The sequence below is a fragment of the Orcinus orca genome, chromosome 5 (assembly GCF_937001465.1).
Source record: "Orcinus orca chromosome 5, mOrcOrc1.1, whole genome shotgun sequence".
NCBI classification, from domain to species: domain Eukaryota; kingdom Metazoa; phylum Chordata; class Mammalia; order Artiodactyla; family Delphinidae; genus Orcinus; species Orcinus orca.
In genome coordinates this window covers 137,241,439-137,263,636 of record NC_064563.1, presented here as the reverse complement: position 1 = coordinate 137,263,636, position 22,198 = coordinate 137,241,439, and the positions used below count along the sequence as shown (strand labels likewise).

The 22,198-nt window shown below is 52.2% G+C and overlaps 1 protein-coding gene across 2 annotated transcripts; it reads right to left on the bottom strand.

Annotated features, from left to right (window-relative positions):
• Positions 1–229: 229 nt before the first annotated feature.
• On the bottom strand, positions 230–3,662 carry OLIG2 (oligodendrocyte transcription factor 2). Of its 2 annotated transcripts, none has more exons than XM_004264520.4 (2): positions 3,447–3,662; positions 230–2,666 (listed from the first exon to the last, which is right to left on the bottom strand). In XM_004264520.4, the coding sequence occupies exon 2, from the start codon at positions 2,595–2,597 to the stop codon at positions 1,626–1,628; it is 972 nt and encodes a 323-aa protein (XP_004264568.1). In that variant the 5' UTR covers positions 2,598–2,666; positions 3,447–3,662; the 3' UTR covers positions 230–1,625. The 2 variants fall into 2 exon arrangements, with proteins under 2 accessions (XP_004264568.1, XP_033274101.1); XM_033418210.2 differs by having other exon boundaries at positions 230–2,669; positions 3,447–3,606.
• Positions 3,663–22,198: the final 18,536 nt, after the last annotated feature.

Genomic DNA, 22,198 nt, shown 5'->3' with positions numbered 1-22,198 from the left:
AACGAGTTGTGAGAGGTGCCCGGAGGATGTGCTCAGAACGTGTTTTAAAGAGAATGTGAGTATGTTTGTTACGGGGGAGGAAAATAGGCAAACAACCCTTTTATCTTTCTCCAGGGCAAAACCAGCAGAACGGTCCCCAAATCCGGCCGAAAGGGATGGAATCCTGCACTCCCTTCCCCAGGCAGCTCCCCACACCTCCTCCCACCCACAAGGCTGGAAAACACCGGACTTACTTTAAATTTTATTTAAAATCTCAACACTCGATCATTTATTTCATTTTTTTTGCAACCAAACAAGTAATAAATATTATTTAGCACTTTTTTCTTTTTACAAAAATAAAACAGATGATACACTCTCTGCAAGGGGCAGCGATCAGAGGCGGGATGTTACGTGCAGACGCCGTGAAGCCCATATTGCAACTCCGGTAGCGCCCAGGCGGTTTGCGGAAGACAGGAAGCACGGAGGAGTTTGTCATTTGTGTTAAACTGGCAAAAAGAAACCAATATAGAAGAAACCCGGCTTAGACTGGGGGGTGAGGGGGTAGGACTGGCAGTCATGTGAGCAAACAGCTCCGCAGCACGCACTTACCTCGTTATTGATATTTACACATCCAAGAAAGAAAAAACTAAAAAGCCAACAGAACTCCCCAAATAACCAAAACTATATTCACAGCAACATCCTTTGAGTTCTGTCAAACCCTCGGGTACCGAAATGACTGCTCCCAGTCAGGTAAGAAATCAAGTCACTTTGTGCTCAGAGATGGAAAGAATGGGAAGGGAGGGAGATTCTACTTCAAAATAACTAAAAAAACACCCGCACCTAAAGTCGACAGTTTTAGGTTATTCCAATCCACAAGTGGTTCTATTCTGATCGTCTATAAAGCTTGCTCATACTGTTGAAAAAGGAACATCGGCAGATTTTATTAGAAAGCCACAAGCCCCCAAACCAATAGGAGCGACAGGGAGGAACGGTAACAGTTCTGAGACAGCTGTGGGTTTACCCACATGTGGAGATTGGACACGACCGTAAGTGCTTCTGGTACCAAATACCAGCTTCTGACCAACTGGTACCCCTGGCCCTGGGCCAGGGACGACCCGTGAGGGCAAGGCCCGGACAGCCGCTTCTGGAGTGTGGCTGAGAGTCTCCTTCCCGCCCAGAGAGGAGGCAGGAAAGGAAATCTCCAACGCTCCCCTCCCTCCTTTCCTCCCCGGTATAACCAAGGGCTGCCCCGGCCGTGTGAGGCCAAGTTCGCAGGGAAACTACAGTTTTTAGAATCACCTCTTTTTCGGGGGAAGGGGGGTTTGGAGGAAGGGATCCACGTAGCTGTGCCTTCATATAAAACGGTGTCTACCCGAGCAGCGCTGTTTAAAGCCAGAGGGGGTTGAACCAGGTCCCGGAGCAAATGCCCCTGTCACTCCCCACTGTGCAGTGCGCGCCTCCACTGCTTCCGTTCCTGGCTGCTGCGTCCTCACCATTGCCCCCACCCCCAGCCCACGGTGCCGCGCTCCTCCTTGGAACTGAGCTCCCAGGGCCCAGCGCCGGCCAGTCCTTGCTTCCCCGCAGCCTCCGCCCCCCACCCGCCCCCTCCCGCCCCGCTCGCCAGAACGCGCCTGCACCGGCCAAGCTCACTTGGCGTCGGAAGTTAGGCGCGGCAGACTGCCGGCGCCCATGGCCGACACGTGGTGGTGCGGGGGCGGCACCTGGCACATGCTGCAGGGGCAAGGCATGCCGCCCCAGTGCTGGAAGCCGCCGCCGCCCCCGCCGCTGCCGCCCGCGCCCCCCAGCGGGGCTGCCGCCGCCGCCGACGGAGACTTGAGCAGGCCGTGAGGCGGACGAATGGAGCCGACCGACGACAGGCCGGAGCCGGGCAGGGAGGCGCTGGACACCGCGGCGGCGGCTGCAGCGGCGGCGGCGGCCGCAGCGGCCGGCGGCAAGATGGGGTGGTGCACCGCCGGGTGGTGCGCCGCGTGGGCGGCGGCCGCGGGGTGCGCGGTGGCGGCGGGCAGGGGCGCTGAGTGCGCCAGGCCGCCGCAGGCCGATGGGTGGAAGCCGGCGTGGTGGCCGCCGTAGATCTCGCTCACCAGTCGCTTCATCTCCTCCAGCGAGTTGGTGAGCATGAGGATGTAGTTGCGCGCCAGCAGCAGCGTGGCGATTTTGGAGAGCTTGCGCACCGACGGGCCGTGCGCGTACGGCATGACCTCGCGCAGCCCGTCCATGGCGATGTTGAGGTCGTGCATCCGCTTGCGCTCGCGGCTGTTGATCTTGAGGCGTAGCTGCTGCAGCTCGGGCTCAGTCATCTGTTTCTTGTCCTTCTTAGTGGACGACGCGGCCGCTGACGACGTGGACGACGAGGTGCTGGACGAGGATGACTTGAAGCCACCGCCGCCCAGCTTGTCCCCCGGGTGCGCGCCCGCCGCGCCCATGGCTCCGCGCAGCTCGGCGCTCCGCTCTGGCGGGCAGTCGCTAGGCGTGGACGAGGACACGGTGCCCCCCGTGAAGCCGCTGCCCCCACTGCTCTTGCTCCGGGCGGGCAGGAAAAGGTCATCAGGCTCTGGCGACGACGGGCGGCTAGACACCAGGCTGGCGTCCGAGTCCATGGCCCCGAGGGATAGTCGCAGCTTTCGCAGGGTCCTCCCTCCCTCGGTCCTCAGAGCTTCCACGGACGCCTACTGTGGAGAGGAGAAGAAACACGAGAGAGGTAGAGATCAGAATCGAGACTGAGATCGAGAGGCACTCGGTCAGTGAGACAGAAAAACTGTTCCCGCCTGCACCGCAGCGCGGGGTGCAGGCGCGTGTGGCCGGTCGCTTCTGGTGCACCTCGCTGTCTCTGGCCTTCCTTCCTGCGGCGTGCAGGTGCGCTAAAGTCATCTCTTTTTCCCTCCCTGCTACCTCACCCCGCTCTCATCCACAGGTGGTTTAATCCAGGGAGGATGGGGTGCCCCTCAGTGAGGGTGGCATTTCAGGGTTTTTATGCCTTTTATTAGGAATGGGGAGGCAGGATCTCCAGGGCTGGAATGAAAGAGTGTCAAGTGAGGGCTTTTCTTTGGGAAGGTGGAGATCTAAATAGAGAAGTATTTATTTGGTTCCTCAAACGCATCCACCGTATCTCCATCGACAGCGCGCAGCACACACACGCTCATAGGCCGGCACCCAGCGCCCGCGCCGGGCCCAGATTCCACGCGCTGTCTCCGGGGCCAGCCGGGGGCTCGCCAGCTGACCGGCACTTGGGCAGAAGAAGCTATTGTTGCCCCGACTTCTCGCTTTTGGGCGAAAGGTGTGCTGCGGTCACTGTGGGAAGGGTCAGAGCAGCGAAGCCGCTCAGGAGAACAGGCGGGCAGGGGAGGGATCTGCGTCCCCTTTAACGGAGCTTCCCGGGTCGCAGCCGAAGTGAGGGGCGTCTGTCCCTGGGATGTAGGCTGGAGTTGCTGGGGGGCGGGGACACTTACTGTGGATGCAATTAGAGGAGCTCGTTCCCAAAAGCTGCAGCAGAGAAGCGGCCCAAGGCGCTGATGTCGCGTCGGTCTATAATAAGCATCCGCACCTTTTCCGGCTCGGAGGGTTTTTATAACCCGGTGGCAGCGGCGACGGCGGCGGTGGCCGCGGCGGGGGCGGGGAACAAAGTGCAGGTCCTGGAGGGGCCACCGCGCCAATGAGCTGGGCCGGCCCGGGGGGCTGGGAAGCTGATGTCATCGGGGCTAATTCCGCTCAATGAAACTCGCCGGGCCGGGCACACGCCTCCTCCCCGCGCACAGCCAATGGGCGCCCGCGGCCGGGAGATTCTTGGGGAGGGACTGGAGCAAGGACCCCGAGGGGGCGTGTGAGAGGCTAAGGGGAGGCGGAGGGCGGGCTCGCGGGGGAAGTGCAGAGGGCAGCGGTTGGGACCGAGGGAGAGAGGAGGGAACATGGTCAAATTTCTATTAAAATACAGGAACACAAAATCAGGCTGGGAGATGGGACGGGACGGGATGGGGGCTCTGCGCACAAACTAACCTGATACACAAGGCGCTCGAATCTTGGGGATTCGCGCGGATAACCCTGGCGACCCAGGAGCAGGAGCTGGAGCTGGAGTCTCCGCCCTTTCTCTCTCTCTCTCTCTCTCTGTATGTGTGTGTATATGTGTGTGTGTGTGTGTGTGTTCTCGCCACCTGTTCCCACCTCCTGGGTTTCATCAACACGTGGGCATTTTGAGCTGCAAACGTACAAGATAACCAGGCTCAAACCTCCTACTTTCCTCGCACTCTAAGCGCGCCTCTAAGAGGTGGCGGCTGCCGCAGCTCGGCCGGCGGCCAGTAGCGCCCCCAGCTGGGTGCAGGGCCTTGCGAGGAAGAAGGCGGGGAAGAAGAGAGGGGACCGACTCCAGAACGGTGTTTTGAAAAAAAATCACACTCTTCATAAAGTTGACGGTGGTGTAGACACAGGGACGAGGTATTTCCGCATAGTAAGCACGCTAACACAAGGGGAGAGTCGAGCTCAGAGCTAAGCATCCCCTCACAGCACGGGAACCAGGTGACGGTATTTTCTGCACCATCTTTGTGGTGGTCACCACGCCATGGGGTAGGGGACAAAGCTGTTTTGTCTGTAAAAAGAAGCCTCAAGCCTGGGCGAAGACCTCTCCACACCGTGGGCCAGACAGAAAGATCCAACCGCTTGCGGCCGCGGTGGATCACGTTTTACCCATCGCAGCCTAGCTCCCAAACCTGGAAATCCTTGACCGTGAGGAATTCAACCCGATCTGGAGAAGCGCCTAACTGAGGTAATTCCGTGTGGTACTGGCACCTCCACCCATTTTACAGATGGGAAAATCAAGAGACTGTGTCTGTAGCAAGCATACAGGAAAAAAAAAAAAAAAGCCAGCCCTTTACAGCGCAGCCCTCCCTGTACTGCAGATGCGAGCATTGGTGGTTCCTTTATAGTAGAGGCAGCCACCGTCTCCCTAACCTCAGACATTTTCACTAGTTGAATTTCTCACACCCATACATTTCAAGTACAGAGGCTTGTTTCTTCAGATCCAGGACCCTAGACCTTTATACTGCAGACACACAAACGCGCCTCAGCCGTGTCTCCCAGGGAGTGTTACCGGCCTCTGGTTACCTCCGTTATTTGGGAACTTTTAACTTGCATGTACGGCTTTAAAAAAAAGAAAGACAAACAAATAAACTTAGCGAATAATTCGCCTTCAAGTAGGAAAGGTACAAAATAAACAAATACAAAAAGAAACCCATATTATTGCTACCAGTTTCTGGATAAGTCTTCCAGCCCCGTCTCCACTAGAAAGCCAGGCGGGCTTTCCCCCAAGCCCCAGCTCGTGCCTTCTGGGGAATTATTTTTCAACCCGCGCGTTTCCCAGCTGGCTCTGCAACCATCCGTTAAATATGTATTTAAAACATGAAGAACTGAAGCGTGGAGATGTGTCGTCCACCGGTCACGGAGGATGACCCAGCACCGTTCAGTTAGGCGAGTCTGGCACTTAGAAGAACGCAGGGAGCGGGGGTGGGGAGCTGGCAGAGCCCGGGTATTTGCGGGTCATTCCTTGGGCTTCCCCCGGCCACCGACGGTGAGGACATTCGTGGGGCTGTGAGCTCTGGGCCACCAACCGGGGCGTGGACTTGTGAGCACGCCAGTGTATCTAATAAACACCAGCAGGCGCAACGAGTGCGTGCCTGGGTTGCAGCCGCTGAGGTTAGTCCAGCCGGCGGCACGTGTCCTGGAGCCCCCGTTCCTTTTGTTGCTTTAGCCACCGGCGGCCGTCCTGCATCCTGCGCGGTCCACGAGAGTGCGCGGTTCTTTACGCCCTTGTTCCAAAGCCTGGAGTCGGAAGCAGGGGCGAAGATGGCGGGGGGGGGGGGTCCCTCCTGGCACGGCGCGGGTTCCGAGCCTGGGAAGGCACAGTCCGGAGGCAGGAGAGCTGGCTTACTGGCCAGGTTCCCGCGTGGGCGCGCGTAAGGACGCTCCGGGCCCCAGCGCCGCGCCACCGAGCCGAGGCAGTGGTGGCTATTCGGAGGCGGTGCACCGGCACCTCGCGATCCTCACTCCCCACTTCCGGAGCTCGGGCTGGCAGCTCGAGGCTGCAGGCCCCTTCTCCGGGCACCCTTCCCCAACATCCTCCAGTCGCCAGAGATTTGCTCGGGAGGTGGGAGCGGACTGTGTCCCCTGGGCTTCTTTAGCCCTTGGGCAAGTAGTTTGCTGAACACTTCTCGCTCCGTCTCCGAGAGTCTTCCTACCCCTTCCAGGAATAATCAGAAACTAGAGCTCGGCCAGTGGCGCTTGCTCTCTTGCGGGTCCTCGAGGCGGCCCGGCACTTGTCCAGGTCTTGCGCCCGGCGCCTGGTGTGCGCGTCCTGGGAGTGTCCCGGGCACCGCGGTTCCCACCCGCGCGCGCAGCTGGGCCTCAGCCCCTTCCCGCGAAATTGAGTGCTCACTTGCCGAGGCTAATGGGCCCGGCTCCGGGAGTTCCTGGCTGGTCCAGGCGTCCCGGAGCTGTCGGCCTCCTCCGTCAAAACGGAAGACGTGTTTTTCCCTCTCCTTTGTGTTTCCCTCCCACAAAAGGCCGGGTGAGTGTCAGGCCGGCCTTTGCTCAGCCGCCTGGCGGCCCGGGAGGAGCTGGTGCCAAACGGGCCGGGGCGGGCTGGCGCGGGGCTCCAAAGGCGCAGACCTCCCACTTCTTCCCGGGTTCCTCCCGGGCCTTTCTTTCCTGTTCTCGCCTTTCCCTTCTCCGAGTTCCTGCGCACATTCAGGCAGCGTCTCAGCCCGGGTGCCAAGGAGAGCGGCGTCCTTTCGCAGGGCGGTCCGGGGCTGGTGGTGGGAGGCAAGGCTCCCGGAAAGAAAAGAAAAAAGATTGCAGCCATCGCTCCTGGTTCGGAAACCAGAAGGGAAGCGGAATGTTAGCGTTTGGCGTCCAAACGTGAGCGATCAGACCGCTTGGAAGGCAGAGCTCTGCAAACAAATACTTTGTCTTCCCTGTGAGACTCAGTGACCGGAGTGGTCCGGGTCATCCCCGGCCCCAGCGCCTAGCACAGGACCTGACACGTGGAGGGTGCTTGGTAAATACTCTGGAATGCACACACGTGCAAATATGCACGTGGGCTGGTGTGAAACCAAACTGGTAAAGTTCATGTAAAGGTGGTGGAAGGTGCGTGTGTATTTCTTCGGGCTACACAGTAAACCAGGAGGTCTGTAATCTGGATTGCTGGGGATATGGGAGCATTTAGAATGACAGGGGTAGTGACTTCCACCTAATGGCCACTTAGAGGTGATCTAAGCTGTGCCTAGTGGGTCTGGACAGATTTCATCTCATTTCATCTCTCCCTGACCTAGGAGGGAGGTATTACTTACTCCCATTTTACAGATGGGGAAACTGACCCTCAGAGGAGTGTGGCCATTTGTTCAAGGTCCCCTGAGCAGAGGGGCAGGTCCCGGGAGGCAGCATGGTGATGGAGCCAGTGAGGTGGTGGGCATCCAAAACTTAGGGATCTCGGGTTGTCTGCTCTTGGCCTCAGGCTCTCATTCCTAAAATGAGTTTCTAGAAGCTACTTGTGGCCTCTAAGGGTGTGTCTGCTGTGAGCTTTGAGAAGGGGATGAGAGGGTTGAATGATATCCTCCCTTTGTGATTTCTTTATTCTGCTAATACTTGTGACCATGAGGCTTTGAGAATAAAGGACCCCCTGCCCTGGCTTGGTTCATGCTTAGATGTCACCTAAAGGGAAACAACAAACAAAACAGCAGACCACCCCCGCCAAACTAAAAGCCCCTTCCCTCCAGTCAATCCCTGCATCTGGATCACCCGCCCCCCATCAAGCCCATGACTGTCATCTGCGCCTAAGGACCCCTGCCATTGAAGTTAACATGCCCCCCAAGTTCGCAGAGGAATGAAGTTGGGATCGGACCAAGGAATGACCCAGAACTAACTTTTATTGATCTCACCTTACAAACTGTTATCTTACCCAAGTTCTGCAAAAGCCCTTTGGTCTTAAGAAGAAGGAACATTGTTCCCATTTTACAGATGAAGATACTGAAGACTGAAGATCAGGGAAGGGGCTGAGTTCAAACTCCGCCCACAAGATCCCAAGTCCTAGGACCTCAGCGGCTCAATCCGACACCTCCGTCCACTCTCTCCCGCCATCCCTGAGATACTAGGCCACTACACCCTCCCCCCATTGAGATTAATCTGGAAGATGGGGGATCAGGGTGAACAGAGAGATGAATCTGGAGAGCGAGTCCTGAGGTGGGGTGCACTCCACTCGAGTATAGGATGGCGTGCACAAAGGGGACCAGGAAGCCCCTGACCCTGCCTGGGGTTAAGACCTTCCATTAGAGGAAGCAACAGGTTTCTGAGTGTGGGAGAGACACTTCCAGGCTACAGGTGACACGTCTGAGAGGCCAGTTTCCGGAGATGGGACAGGAAATGCATGCGTTCCCCTACCCCGTGTGGTCCGGGTGGGGAGCTGCAAGCGTGGAGGGCGTGGAGCCTCTTACTTCCACATACAGAGGGGTGAACGCCTGCTCTGAGCACTGGATGGATGGCCTGCCTTGTTATATTGGAAAATGTAGCAGCATGGCATCTCCCTGTTGTTGCCTTAAGAATCAGGTCCAGAGCCTTTTGACGCCAACTGCCGGGTCCACCTGGCCTCCACCGGCTGCTCATCCTGTCCCCCTTGGAAGGCAGAACTCTGCAAACAAATACTTTGTCTTCCCTATGAGACTCAGTGACCGGAGTGGTCCGGGTCATCCCCGGCCCCAGCGCCTAGCACAGGACCTGACACGTGGAGGGTGCTTGGTGAATACTTTGGAATGCACACACGTGCAAATACGCCTCTCCCCTTCTACCTTCCATTTCTCAGGACCCAGAGTACCTGATGGGCTCTGCTCTTTCCTCATCTTCACGTGCTCCCTCCACCCACTCCTGCCCTTCCTCCAGTCCATCCGGTCTTGTACTAGCCTTTCAGGGATCACCTCCTTCTTGAGACACTATAGCACCCAGAGCTTTCCCTGCTCCCCGTCAGGGTCCACCTTGCTCTGTTGTGAGGGTCTGGCTCCCTTGCAGCAGGGGAGGTCCCTGAGGGTCCTCACTGTGCCCCAGCTCACTTTGCATCCCCGGGGGGCCCAGAGCAGGGAGAGGCCCCAGAAGGGCTCAATAAATAGAAGTAAGTGGTGGTGGTAAGACAGTTACATCTGAAGAGTTTTCCTGGAGTTTCCACACACCACAAAAGACAAAAATAATTCAGCGTCAGGGGTACAACATTGCCCTCTTGTTAAACCAAATTCAAAACTGCCGGATGAGGACCACGTTTGTCACTCCCTGTCATGTGGAGGCAGGGTGACAGATCCCTCCCCACCCTACCTTCAAGGCAAACAGGTCGTCTTATAATGTGCGGGCCCCCCGGACGGAGATGGGCTCAGGCCGCTGCCCACGGGCTTCAGGCCGCGCGAGGACACAGCGGGAAGGGAGAGGCGCGCGGGGCGAGAGGTGACGAGGGCGTCCCCATCGCGGGGCAACGGCGCGGCCGGGGACCCGGGCAGGGCCCTCCGGCGCCCGGTGCCCTCCCCAGGGTCAGCCCGGATGCGCAGCCGGCGAGAGACTCCGCAGCCTCGTCTCCCCGGCCCGAGCCCCGTGCTGCGCGGGGCTGCCGAGCGCACCGGGAAGCCGGGACTCCGCCGCGTGGGCGCCGCAAACTGGCCACAGCTCAGGGCCGATGGCCGTAACTTCCGCCGCAGGCGGGGGCGGGGATGATGGGGGCAGCGGGCAGCGCCCGCCGAGAGCCCCGGGCTCTCTGCACTGCGCGCATGGCCTTGGGCTTGAAGAAGGCGGCGGGAAAGACTGGAGCTGGGCAAGGTCTCCTGCTTCTCCCTTTCCTCTTTGCCTTTCCACTCTCTTCCTCTCGCCTCTGTGAGTCTCTCCCCCTCTCCTTTATCCTTCTTTCTCATTCTCCTCCAGTGCGTTTGGCTGACATTCCCCCTACCCTGAGCGCCCTCACCCCCGTTATTAAAATGAGTCTTGCCGGGCTCCCGACAGCCGGGAACCTCAGGGGGACTCCGTGCGCGCACGTGCCCACCTCTCTCCAGTCTCTTGTGGTCTGGGACCCGCAGCATCAGGGCTGCAGGGAAGCTCATTAGAAACGCAGAGTCACAGGCGCATCCAGGCCCAGTGAGACAGAATGTAAATTAACCAAGGTCTCCAGGTGATTCATGGGCACATTGGGGTTTGAGAGGTGGTTTTCAGTCTTTGGGGGGGGGGGGCTCATCCTCAGGTATGCTCCTCTCGCCAGGGTCCCTGGGGCTTCCAGTTCCAAACACAGACCCTTTCTGGGACTGACAAGGCTATTTCCTGAAGATTCCACAACCTCTCCCCAGCTTTTCAATAGTCTTTGCTCCCACTCCCTCGACTATCTGTCAAAGAAAATTCAGTAAGCATTAAAAAAAAAAAAAAAAATGCGTGCCCAATTGTAAACAAACAAAACAAAACCTTTGAAATAAGAGAAAGCAAAAGTCACCATTAGCCCAACTCTTCTCCTCCAGAACAAGTCACTGTCAAAGATTTTGGTGAAGTCCTTCCAGACTGTATACAGGCTTTGTAACCTGGTTCTTTCATTTCTTAGCGTCTCTTGGACATCTTTCCACAATACAAGATCCACCTGACCCCTTTAACAGTATAGGCCCGCACCAGTCTATTCCCTGTGGATCCTTCCCTCCTTTGCCTGTCCAGCCCTGAAAAGCCCGTCAAAGCCAGAAACCCTGAAAACAGGTTTCCAATGTGTGTGCCTTTGTGGTGGGAGGACCATGGGGTCAGGGTTGCTGCCTGATAAAGCCTGGAAAGTGAGCTCCCCTCTTGGCCACTGCTGGGCTCTCTGCCAGTTGCTGGATCTCCTTGGAGGAGTCTCTGCCCAAAGGTGCAGTGAGGGAGACTGGCTCCCATTTTGCCTGGAGTCAGATGTGCAGGAAGCGCTGACCCATCCGTCTGTAGCTTGGATTGGCTCAAAGGAGAAAGATCAAAGTGTGAACAGAACATTTCTGGTCTGGAATGGAGACCAGGGCAGAAGTTCTGTGATTTCAGAAGATGCAGGAGTTCTAAACATTCAATTTCCTTTTTCTTTCCCCATTTCCAACAACAAAAAAGGTCATCCACTTCTGAGGCTAAGTGTGAGCAAAGAAGCCATTCTGCTTAGGTCGTATTTACAGTTTGCATTGGAAGAAGGAGAAGGAGAGGAGGAAGAAGAGGAAGGGGGAGGGGGAGGTAGGGATGGGAAGGGAAAGAGGAGGAAGAAGAGACAGAAACTACATCATATAAACTGGATTCCCTCTTTTTTAGAACATGTTTTGAATAGGTGCTATGTAGCACGTGCTTAAAATAAAACTCAAATAGCACAAAGAGTATTTGATTAAAAGTTAGTCTCCCCAGTACAACGGACCTTCCCCCAGAGGCAACTATTGTTACAGTTTCTTGTGTATCCAGAAATGTTCTTTGAAAGTACAAACTATATATTTAAAGATCCCTTTTTTTCCTTTTTCGTACCCAAGTGGTAGCATACTCCATACACTGTTCTCTATTTTGATATATTTCCCTGAATAGAGACCACTCTCTACCTTACGAGATGCGCGCGCGCGTGCGCGCACACACACACACACACACACACGCCCACGATACACATATTTACAATAATACACTTGCTCATTAAAATGCTCACCAGAGCAGTCAGAGGAGCAACAAACCTCTGTCCGTTCTCAATGAGGACAAGTACCCTCACCTCAAAATCGAGCATCACAGCATTGGAATCTGGGCACACAGGTTCTTGATGGTACTTTTCTGCTTCCCTCATTCACAGAGAAGCTAAGACACTCTAAGCCACAGATAAAGAGAGATCAAGGATCCTCCTACACTGAGTGGAGCTTCTCCACGGTGTCCCCAGAATGGTACTTTTAGCCACTGCCTGAAACTTGCAGGTGAGCCCATTTTTTTCTTGTTGTAATTGCAAAAACGATAGTTTGTCCCATCTGGAGGACGATCAACCAGAGAGATCTAGACAGACAGACTTTAAAGTATATATATAAGACCATGAGATGAAACTAATTAGTCAGTTTCATCTTTATTTGTTGAATAGGTAACATGTTCACATAGTTCAAAATTCAGAAGCATATCATGAAAAGTTTCCTTCCCATTCTTGTGGGCTGAGGGCAGCCACTCAATTCCCTTCCTCAGTCACCATCTCTTGTTTATTCTTCCAGAGGTATTCTATGCAAATTCAAGCAAACACACACACACACACACACACACACACACACACACACACACACACACACGCTCACACACTACCTGTCGGTCCCACCAGTGCATGCACGTTCTCTCTCTCTGTTTCCCTTTTTCTTTTTTTAAAATTTAATTAATTAATTAATTTATTTATTTATTTTTAGCTGCATTGGGTCTTCGTTGCTGTGCGGGCTTTCTCTAGTTGCAGCGAGTGGGGGCCACCCTTCGTTACAGTGCGCAGGCTTCTCATTGCGGTGGCTTCTCTTGTTGTGGATCGCAGGCTCTAGGCACGCGGGCTTCAGTAGTTGTGGCACACGGACTCAGTAGTTGTGGCTTGTGGGCTCTAGAGCGCAGGCTCAGTAGTTGTGGTGCATGGGCTTAGATGCTCCACAGCATGTGGGATCCTCCCAGACCAGGTCTCGAACCCGTGTCCCCTGCTTTGGCAGGCAGATTCTTAACCACTGCACCAGCAGGGAAGTCCCTGTTTTCCTTTTTATACAAATGGTAACATACTATACATATGGCTCTCTACCTTGTTTTTTTCAATTAATACCTGGGAGATCACTTCTTTGCAGTGCATTAAAAGCTTCTTCCTTTAAAAAAGGAAAAGGGTACCGGTAATAGGCATGTACCATTGTTTATTTAGCCATTGCCCTGTTGAAAGACAAATTTATAATGTTTCTAACCTTATACTATTACACATACTATTACTTATACAATTACAAACGATGCTGCAAAAAATCTTGCAAACTGTCATTTACATATATGTAGTATATCATGTGGATAAATCCCTAGAATTAGAATTATTAGGTCAGACAGTCTGTGCAGTTGTAATTTTGATAGATGTTGCCGAATTGTCACCTAAGTGTTTTCCCAATTTACGTCCCAATGTAGAAGAGAGACTGTTTGTTTGACAGCTAATTTAAATGCTCACTCTTATTGTCCTGAGTGCAGGGAGAATGTGATCTCTAATTTGGATGTCAGAATAGGTGACAAGCTGACCGCTATGACTCTACAGGATAGACTAATAAAATGTCATTTCCCCCTTCAAAACATCAAGGTACAAATTATAATAGATTTCAACATCTGGTACCATTTATAGTCCTTTCAACGATTCACTAATGACTTTTCCAAGTAGTTGGGTAGAACGACCCAAGTATGCCAGTGCATTTTCTTGTGTTTTTTTTTGCCAGTGCATTATCTCTGCTGAGGAATATTTATGTTTTGAACATATAATTCAATAGATATTTATTGGGCTTCTTTCCTGTGCCAGGAACTGTCCTAGGTGCCAGGGGTCCAGCAGTGAACAAAACAGACAGCATCTCTACTTTCAAACATGTTAACAAAGTAATTGCTATTGTGAATATTATTATAATTTCTTTTGATTCTCTCAACAGCCCTGGAAGGTGGTTACAGTAGGGTGTATGTGATTAACCCACTGCCACCCCAAGTCATAAGGCAGACATTGCTGGTTGTTCCCACAAATCTGTTCCACTTTCTGCATAGAACTTCTGGTTGGGCACATGGCCACCCAGAACAAGGACTACATTTCCCAGCCTCCTTTGTAACCAAGTCCTGGCCAGCAGGATGTAAACAGAAGAGGTGTGTGCAACTTCCAGTGATGTCCTTCTCATTCTGTTCCTGCTGGTTCGAATCTCGACCTGATGGCTTGGGCTGGAAGAGCCACCAGGATCCTGAGGCGGCCGTGGGGCCGCATATGAAAAGGCTTTAAGAGAGGAGCCTGGGAGCGTCCCTGGTGGCGCAGTGGTTAAGAATCAGCCTGCCATTGCAGGGGACATTGCAGGGTTCGAGCCCTGGTCAGGGAAGATCCCACATGCTGCAGAGCAACTAAGCCTGTGTGCCACACCTACTGAGGCTGTGAACCACAACTACTGAGCCCGCGCTCCTAGAGCCCGTGCTCCGCAACAAGAGAAGCCACCGTAATGAGAAGCCTGTGCACCACAACGAAGAGTCCCCTGCTCGCCACAACTAGAGAAAGCCTGCACGCAGCAATGAAGACCCAAAGCAGCTGAAGATAAATAAATTTATTTAAAAAAAAAGAGGGCTTCCCTGGTGGCGCAGTGGTTGAGAGTCCGCCTGCCAATGCAGGGGACACGGGTTGGGGACACGGGTTCGTGCCCCAGTCCAGGAAGATCCCACATGCCGCGGAGCGGCTGGGCCCGTGAGCCATTGCTGCTGAGCCTGCACGTCCGGAGCCTGTGCTCCGCAACAGAAGAGGCCACAACAGTGAGAGGCCCTTGTACCGCAAAAAAAAAAAAAAAAAAAAATGAGGTTGTTAGGATGTCCATAAAAGAAGCTGAGATTAGGACATGAACACACAGAGGAAAGAGCACACGAAGACATATGGAGGAGGCAGCCATCTATAAGCCAAGGAGGGAGCTCCTCAGAAGACACCAACCCTGCCTACATCTTGACCTTGAACTTCCAGATCTGTGAGACAATGCCTTTCTATTGTTTAAGCCACCTGTCTGTGGTACTTTGTAGTGGCAAGCCTAGCAAACTAATAGGGTGGGCAGTGACAGGGATACAGAGGAGGGGTGACAGATGAAGACATTCTTAGGAGGTAAAATCGGCAAGCCTTGTGGACACTAGAGGTGCAGGGTAGTCTAGGATCTTATTAGTTTTCTAAGCTTGGGTGGCTTGATGGGAGGGATGTCATCCCAAGTCATCAACTGGGATGGAGATTCGATGAGAAGGAGTTGATGTTTTGGATGCGTTGAGTTAGAGATGCAAGGGGGACACCCAAAAGCGATGTCCAATGCCCACTTGGGGGTGTTGTCCAGGGGATCAAGCAAGAGGACTGGAAGGGAGTACAAGAGCACATCAGGGTGAGTGGAAATCATCCTGCAAGTAGATGAGGTTACTCAGACACAGAGCCACTGCCGGAGGACAGACCCCGGGGAGGCCGACATTGATTTTCATCTGCGAGGAAGGACCCCTCATTTATCGTGAGGATGGTCTGCCTCTCAGCTGTTCATGTTTATTAGGTTGATTCCAAAATATTGTCTGCCTCCCCTAATTTCTCTTTCAATCTATTGTTCACAAAATTCCCAAGATAGGCAAAGACAGACTCCTCCCCAAATGCTAAATTGGTTAAATTACGGGGAAGGCTGTCTCTTTAACCTCCCCCTGTGATTATTTGGTATTTATGGTGCCTGGTATGCTGGTTTCCAGGACCCACCATATGTGCAGGTAAGTGTGGAGCTGGGTGGGCAGACAATGGGCTATTTCGCTTTTAGTACTAAATGTTCTTACCTCTTTGTATCCCACTGACCTCCTTCCTTTAAAAATCTTTTAATTTGAAAAATGCACGTGTGTGTTGGAAATGTGTAGAAGTGGAAATAGCTATCTCTTCTAAGAACAATGATATTATTATTGTGATGGTGATTCTGTGAATGGCTGTAACTAGCATATATCACAGGGTTACTATGCATCAGGCACTACACTCTATTGTTTTCAGGATATAGCGCTTTCCACTAAGACATATGGTTCTTTAACTATGGAGGATACAAAATTTTAAGTTAGGTTTCTGTTTCAAAGTGCAGGCTGTGGATTCAGGTTGCCTGGGTTAGAATTCGAATTTCCTCACTTATTAAACTAGAGTCTTCCCGGGCAACTATTTAAACTTTCTGTAAGATATCTGTAGTGGGTCTATATCATCTGTAGTTGATCTTCTCACAAGTTTATCGTGGGGGTCAAGTTTAATAATACGTGGAAAGCACTTAGAGTAGGGCCTGGACATAGTAACAGCTCAATAGATGTTGGCTGTAAGTGCTCCCTATTTATGAGGATAAATACCTCATGTTTCTGTTTGAGAAATTTTCTTCTTTGAGAAAAGAACATGCCTGTGCCATCTCCTTAGCACGACATGTTTGGGATTCCAGCAAGTTTCTGTCGTTTATTTCCCCACAGGGGTTGTTACCGTTATCCCACTGTTAAACTATTCAGTTCCACTTTTTAGAAGTTTTGTAAAAACCCTTACCAAGTGGAAGATGCCAGGCATTCTCCTGCCTGACATTTTATTAAGAATGAAAAATAAAGAAGCCAGCAGAGATCCAGAGGGAGGCTAATTGAGAAATCTGGCGTGATTGCTGCTAATTTGTTGACAGTGTGGTGTTGGTGGGAGAAGGGCGATGGCGGGGAGGGCAAGGGAAGGGTACGCATGGCCCACGCTCCTCCAGGCCTTGCATTAATGGAGTAACAGCTGAACTAAGTGTTCAGATTGAAGGCATCAAAGACTGGAGTCTTTGAGATACCATTCCTTCTAGTCCATGATGTCAAAGGTGGCTTCAAATATATCCAGCCCTTTCTGGGTGGCATTGTTTAGGATGCTGGTCCCAGCAGATGGCCCCCAAATGCACCTCAGCCTGGTAGAACAGGGACCACATGTGATGGTATAGTCTTCTCATTAGCAAACAGAAAAAAAAAAAAAAGGCAAGGATGAGAGAGGAGAGGGATGAAAAGGATACACAAAGACATTTACATATTTACATTGTCTCTCTCTCATTTCAAATTCTCCTTTAGCTGAAGTGTCAGTGGGTTTGCTTTTCTCCTTCTGTTTGTATGTTTACTTGTGCTAAATAGATTATGGTAATCAGGCACATAAATGCATGCAACTGTTATTATGGCATTTTAATCACAGAGTTTTCACTGGAAGCCTTCATTAGAATTCTCATAATCTTACTTGCTAGTGTAACAAACAGTAATAAATGCCAAGGAGCTTGGATTAAGGCAGAGGCATTCAGAGTTTAAAAGAGGAATATGGAAATGTTGTCAAATCTCTGCATTACTTATTGAAATGTGACATCAACAGTTAGGGGCTCCAAATATCTTACTCATTATAAGGACAGGGAACCTGAAGATAGTAATTATGTCTTTCTACTGCGCGCTACAAACATCTGCCTTCCGTAGAGTCGTCCTAACTCCTCTGAAATAACTGGATGGTCTGATACACAGTCCTGGCTATAATTTATTAATGTTAAAATTGGAAAATTTTATTATTATTTTTTTTTTTTTTTTTTTGCGGTACGCGGGCCTCTCACTGTTGTGGCCTCTCCCGCTGCGGAGCACAGGCTCCGGACGCGCAGGCTCAGCGGCCATGGCTCACGGGCCCAGCCGCTCCGCAGCACGTGGGATCTTCCCGGACCGGGGCACGAACCCATGTCCCCTGCATCGGCAGGAGGACTCTCAACCACTGCGCCACCAGGGAAGCCCGGAAAATTTTATCCTTAATAATTCCTTTTATTTTATGGTTAGTGGTAAGTATGTGTGAACATGAGTATGTCTCAAAACTTCCTAATTCTCATTATCCTTCAATCTTGTACTATTATTTGGCAAATTGGTAGGAAAAGCGGCCGTCTTTTATTTTCTAGTAAGCAGTATCACAGTAATGTGCTTGGGAATAAACCCCTCTTCCTGAAAATAGTGTGGTTTTGCAAGCACGTCTAAGCATCAGCACACAGTAGGTGACCATCCCAGTTTTGCTCAAGCCCAGAATTTAAATGTGAGGGTGTCAGTTCTGGGGGAAACTCCCTACTTCAGTTATCCGTTGCTGTGTAACAAACTAGGCCAAGACTCAGTGACTCAAAACAATGAGAATGTATCGTCTGTCATGATTCTGTGGACTTACCAGGAAGTTCTTCTGCTTAACTTGGTCCTGGCTGAGATGCGGGGATAGCTATGGTGCTGGCTGAGATGCAGGGATAGCTAGAAGGTCCATAAAGGATGCTCAGCTGGGGCTGTTTGGTCCGGGCCTCAGTTCCTCTCTGCTGCGGCATCTCCACCTGGCTGCTTTGGCTTCCTCGCGACATGGTGGCTTTGTTCAAGAAGAAAGGTTCTAAGAGGTGAAGGCAGCAGCTGCAGATCCCTTTGAGGCTCGGCCTCACAGGTGACACTGTGTCACTCCCACTGCATTCTGCTGCTCCGTGAGTCACAGGCCAGCCCAGGCCAGTGTGAGGGGGGTACTACACAAGGGCATGGGTCCCGGGAGGTGTGGTTCATTCAGAGCCATCTTTGGAGACTAGCTTCCATACTCCCACACGGGGGGCCACCCTGGCTGGTTCCCCGTCACTCTGTCTTACGCTCAACGCTTTCTTGTCTACACGTGGGAGCAAAAACGGGCGGGGGGCTTTCTCCTCGGAGACTGTGTGCCAGGGAATCACCTTTCTTTACTCCCTCTCATTGCAGCCCTTGAGGTCCAGCTATCCTTCTTGGAAGTGCAGTAATAGAATTCCTGCCACCAGCTACTGCACCTGGACACAATCAGAGATATCATCTCAGGTGGCTCAGGTCATCTGTCCCAGATGTGGTGAGCAAACTGGTGATCATGTCCCTCCGTATCCTTGTCAACAGGCTCCATCCCTCAGAGCCACATTTCTTAAACTGGTGCATGGACTAGTCACCTGTATCTGGATGGCTGAGGAGCTTGTTAAAAAGTGGAGGTTCGGGCTTCCCTGGGGGCGCAGTGGTTGTGAGTCTGCCTGCCGATGCAGGGGACACGGGTTCGTGCCCTGGTCCGGGAAGATCCCACGTGCTGCGGAGCGGCTGGGCCCGTGAGCCACGGCCGCTGAGCCTGCGCGTCCGGAGCCTGTGCTCCGCAACGGGAGAGGCCACAACAGTGAGAGGCCCGCATACCGCAAAAAAAAAAAAAAAAGTGGAGGTTCACTCCAAACCCACCGAATCAGAGCCTCTGGGGGTGGGTCCTCAGAATCTCTCCTTTCAACAAACTCCCTATTGATTGGCTGGGTACTCAAGTTTGAGCGCCCATGTTCCAGGCAGACCTTGCTCTGTTTCATGTACCCCTGGGCTGGGCCTCTAGATCCTTGGAGAGTTTGATCTCTCTGGTCTGGGCTATGAGTTCACCCATTTTTACCTTTAGATTAAAACTGATGCCCTAGAAGCAGCTGACCCATTTCCTCTGTGCTGCTGGCCAGGGGGCTTCCCACAGCCGCCCCCCCAGGAGGACTCATGTCCTTGTTCGATTTCCTCACTCTGGCCCAGTTAACCCGACCCCACTGTCCTCCATCCTCCACACTTCCAGTGTGTGCTGCTGGATTCGTTGGTTGGTCAGTTGGTTGCTGTTGTTGCTGCTGCTGCTGCTGTGTGTGTGTGTGTGTGTGTGTGTGTGTGTGTGTGTGTGTGATCAGCTATGTCTTCATTGCCTCAGCACATCCAGGCTAAAACAACATTAGAAATCGGCTGCTCCCCAGTTTCCTAATTTCCAGATCAGCAGCTGATATTCCGAGAGGTGAAGACTCTGGCCTGAAACCACACAGCAAGCCAGTGGCAGAGCCAGGGTCTGACCTGCATTTCTTGGCCCTTTCTCCCCACTGCCCGACCCTGTCACCTCCTGTCCCAGCCAACGGCAAAAGCCCTCCACCCCTTGATGGTTCCTCCAGTACCTGCACTCCTGGTCTTTAGTTTCAAGCACCACTGAATTTCTTCCTTAATAAATCAGAATCAAAAGCAATATACATGGGCGCAATGGTTAAGAATCCATCTGCCAACGCAGGGGACATGGGTTCAAGCCCTGGTCCGGGAAGATCCCACATGCCGCAGAGCAACTAAGCCCGTGCGCCACAACTACTGAGCCTGCGCTCTAGAGCCCACGAGCCACAACTACTGAAGCCCGCGCACCTAGAGCCCGTGCTCCACAACAAGAGAAGCCACCGCAATGAGAAGCCCGCGCAACCGCAACACAGAGTAGCCCCCACTCGCCGCAACTAGAGAAAGCCCGCGCACAGCAACAAAGACCCAACGCAGCCAAAAATAAATAATAAATAAATTTATATATATTAAAAACAAGCAATATGCACCTTGTTCCAAGGTTTTTCTCATGATCATTCCTTAAACATTACTGATCTGTTAATATATATTTTAAGATCTTACAGTACTCACACACTCGTCTGGGTGGCCACGATCCACAGATACTTTTAGGTTGGGCTTAGGGGAGTGGCTGTGACTTTTAAGAGAGTTAGAAGCAACTCTTCGTTTTTGCTATTTTTCTATCTGAGAAGGGAGAACAGAAAAAGAAGTATTGGAATTGGTGTCTTGAATTTGAGTCCTGGAGTGTGTCTGATATCTTCAGAGGTCTAATTTTCACCATGTGTCAGCATGTCTATCGGTCTGTGTTACAGAAGGGTTCACTCGATACGTATTTACTGGGCATATGCTGGAGTTGCTCCATGGTTGGTTTGAGAGGTGCTGTCTCTTGGTTACCCCAAATCCACTGCCTCGTCTACCCTGCTAATTGAGTCTCAGTTTTGTTCAGGTATCCATCCCCTTGGGAAGGTGACCTGATACCCTGCTGGGAGTAAATTCTGAACCATCCAAGCCAGTCATGGCGACCCCATTTCCCCTGAACATTTATGCTCTTCACTTATGGGCCACGTATGGCCGATACTCATGGGGGAAATCACTGAGGAAGGTTTCTTCATCCTTGAAAAGAACCCTGGCCCTGGCTGTCACCATTCTTTTTAAGAATGAAGAAACACTAGGAGGCAGCTCCTGGTCTCTAGCCGAATGTTCCTGGATCGGGGCTCTGCCAGCCATCTTGTTAACAGCCTGAGGATGAAACCAGCTCGTGGAGGAGGGCTGAGTCCACAGAGAACCTCAGAGAAAGGGAAACCAGAGTACTAAGTCACGGTGCCTGGACTCCATTCTGCCCAAGGACTTCGTGTCGTGTGATTGAGTCAATCTTCTCACTGTCTGAGTCAGCAGAGGGGTGTCAGGAGCTCAGCCGAGTTGGGAGAGAGAGAGAGAGAAAGCTGTCAGGTGTCAGAGTAGCTGAGGAAAGCAACAAGCCAGAAATGAGAGCATTAAGCCTTTAACCGTTTACTGTGAGGGTACAAGATGGTACACGCAGAGTCTGAAACTGGAGGACGCACTGGCTCTCCCTGTTCCTTTTTCCCCATGAAGATCACACCTGTCTAGGGTCAGGTGGATCTGTGCAGACGTAGGGTTGTCTCCCTGTTGAGGGAGCCCTGAACAAAAGGCTCCGGCAGTTTATGGACTCTGAGGTGGGAGTCGGGGGACGAAGGGGGAGGGCTAGGAGTGGGGGACGAAGGGGGAGGGCTAGGAGTGGAAAAGTACTGGGTACTGACTCAGAGAAGGGCAAAGTGCCTTCAAGGTCTTTCCTCCCTCACCCTTGCCCTCGTAAGGAGGGCTCAGCAGAGGAGCCTGCAGACCTCAGCTCAAGGAGACCAGGAGTGACAGCACCAGGGCTGAGAGTGCAGATGCGTGATCCTTCAGAGACTGCAAGGCCCTGGCTGTCACCAAGTCCAGTACGGGGAGGGCAGCTTTTCCCCCTTGGGTCCTGCCAGGTAAAGCCTTTGTAACTGCTTATGGCCAAGTTTGAAAAATCACACATAGACTTTTAACCAGAAGCCGAAATCCTCAAGTGTTATTTGCCGTGGAAAACATTATAATAGACACAACTTGGAACCTTTGAGTAACCAGGGACAGAAAACCCAGCTCAGACTGGGACAGAAAACCCAGCTCAGACTGGTTTAAAAAAATAAAGGGTACTTGATTAAAAAGTGGGCAGAGGATTTGAATGGACATTTCTCCAAAGATGATATCACATGGCCAATAAGTATATGAAAAGATGCCAGCATCACTAGTCATCAGAGAAATGCAAATCAAAACCACAGTGAGGTATCACCTCACATCCACTAGGATGGCTACTATCAAAAACTCCTGAAAATAACAAGTGTCGGTGGGGACGTGAAGAGGTTGGAACCATTGAACACTGTTAGTGGGGCTGTAGAATGGGGCAATGGCTGTGGAAAACAGTATGGTGGTTCCTCCAAAACTTAAAAATAGAACTACAAATGATCCAGCAATCCCACTTCTAGGTATGTATCCAAAACGATTGAAAGCAGGATCGCAAAGAGATATTTGGACACCAATATTCATAGTGGCATTATTCACAATAGTCAAG

Coding starts and splice junctions, on each gene's coding strand:
- OLIG2 (XM_004264520.4), bottom strand. CDS start 2,597: ATGGACTCGGACGCCAGCCTGGTGTCTAGCCGCCCGTCGTCGCCAGAG.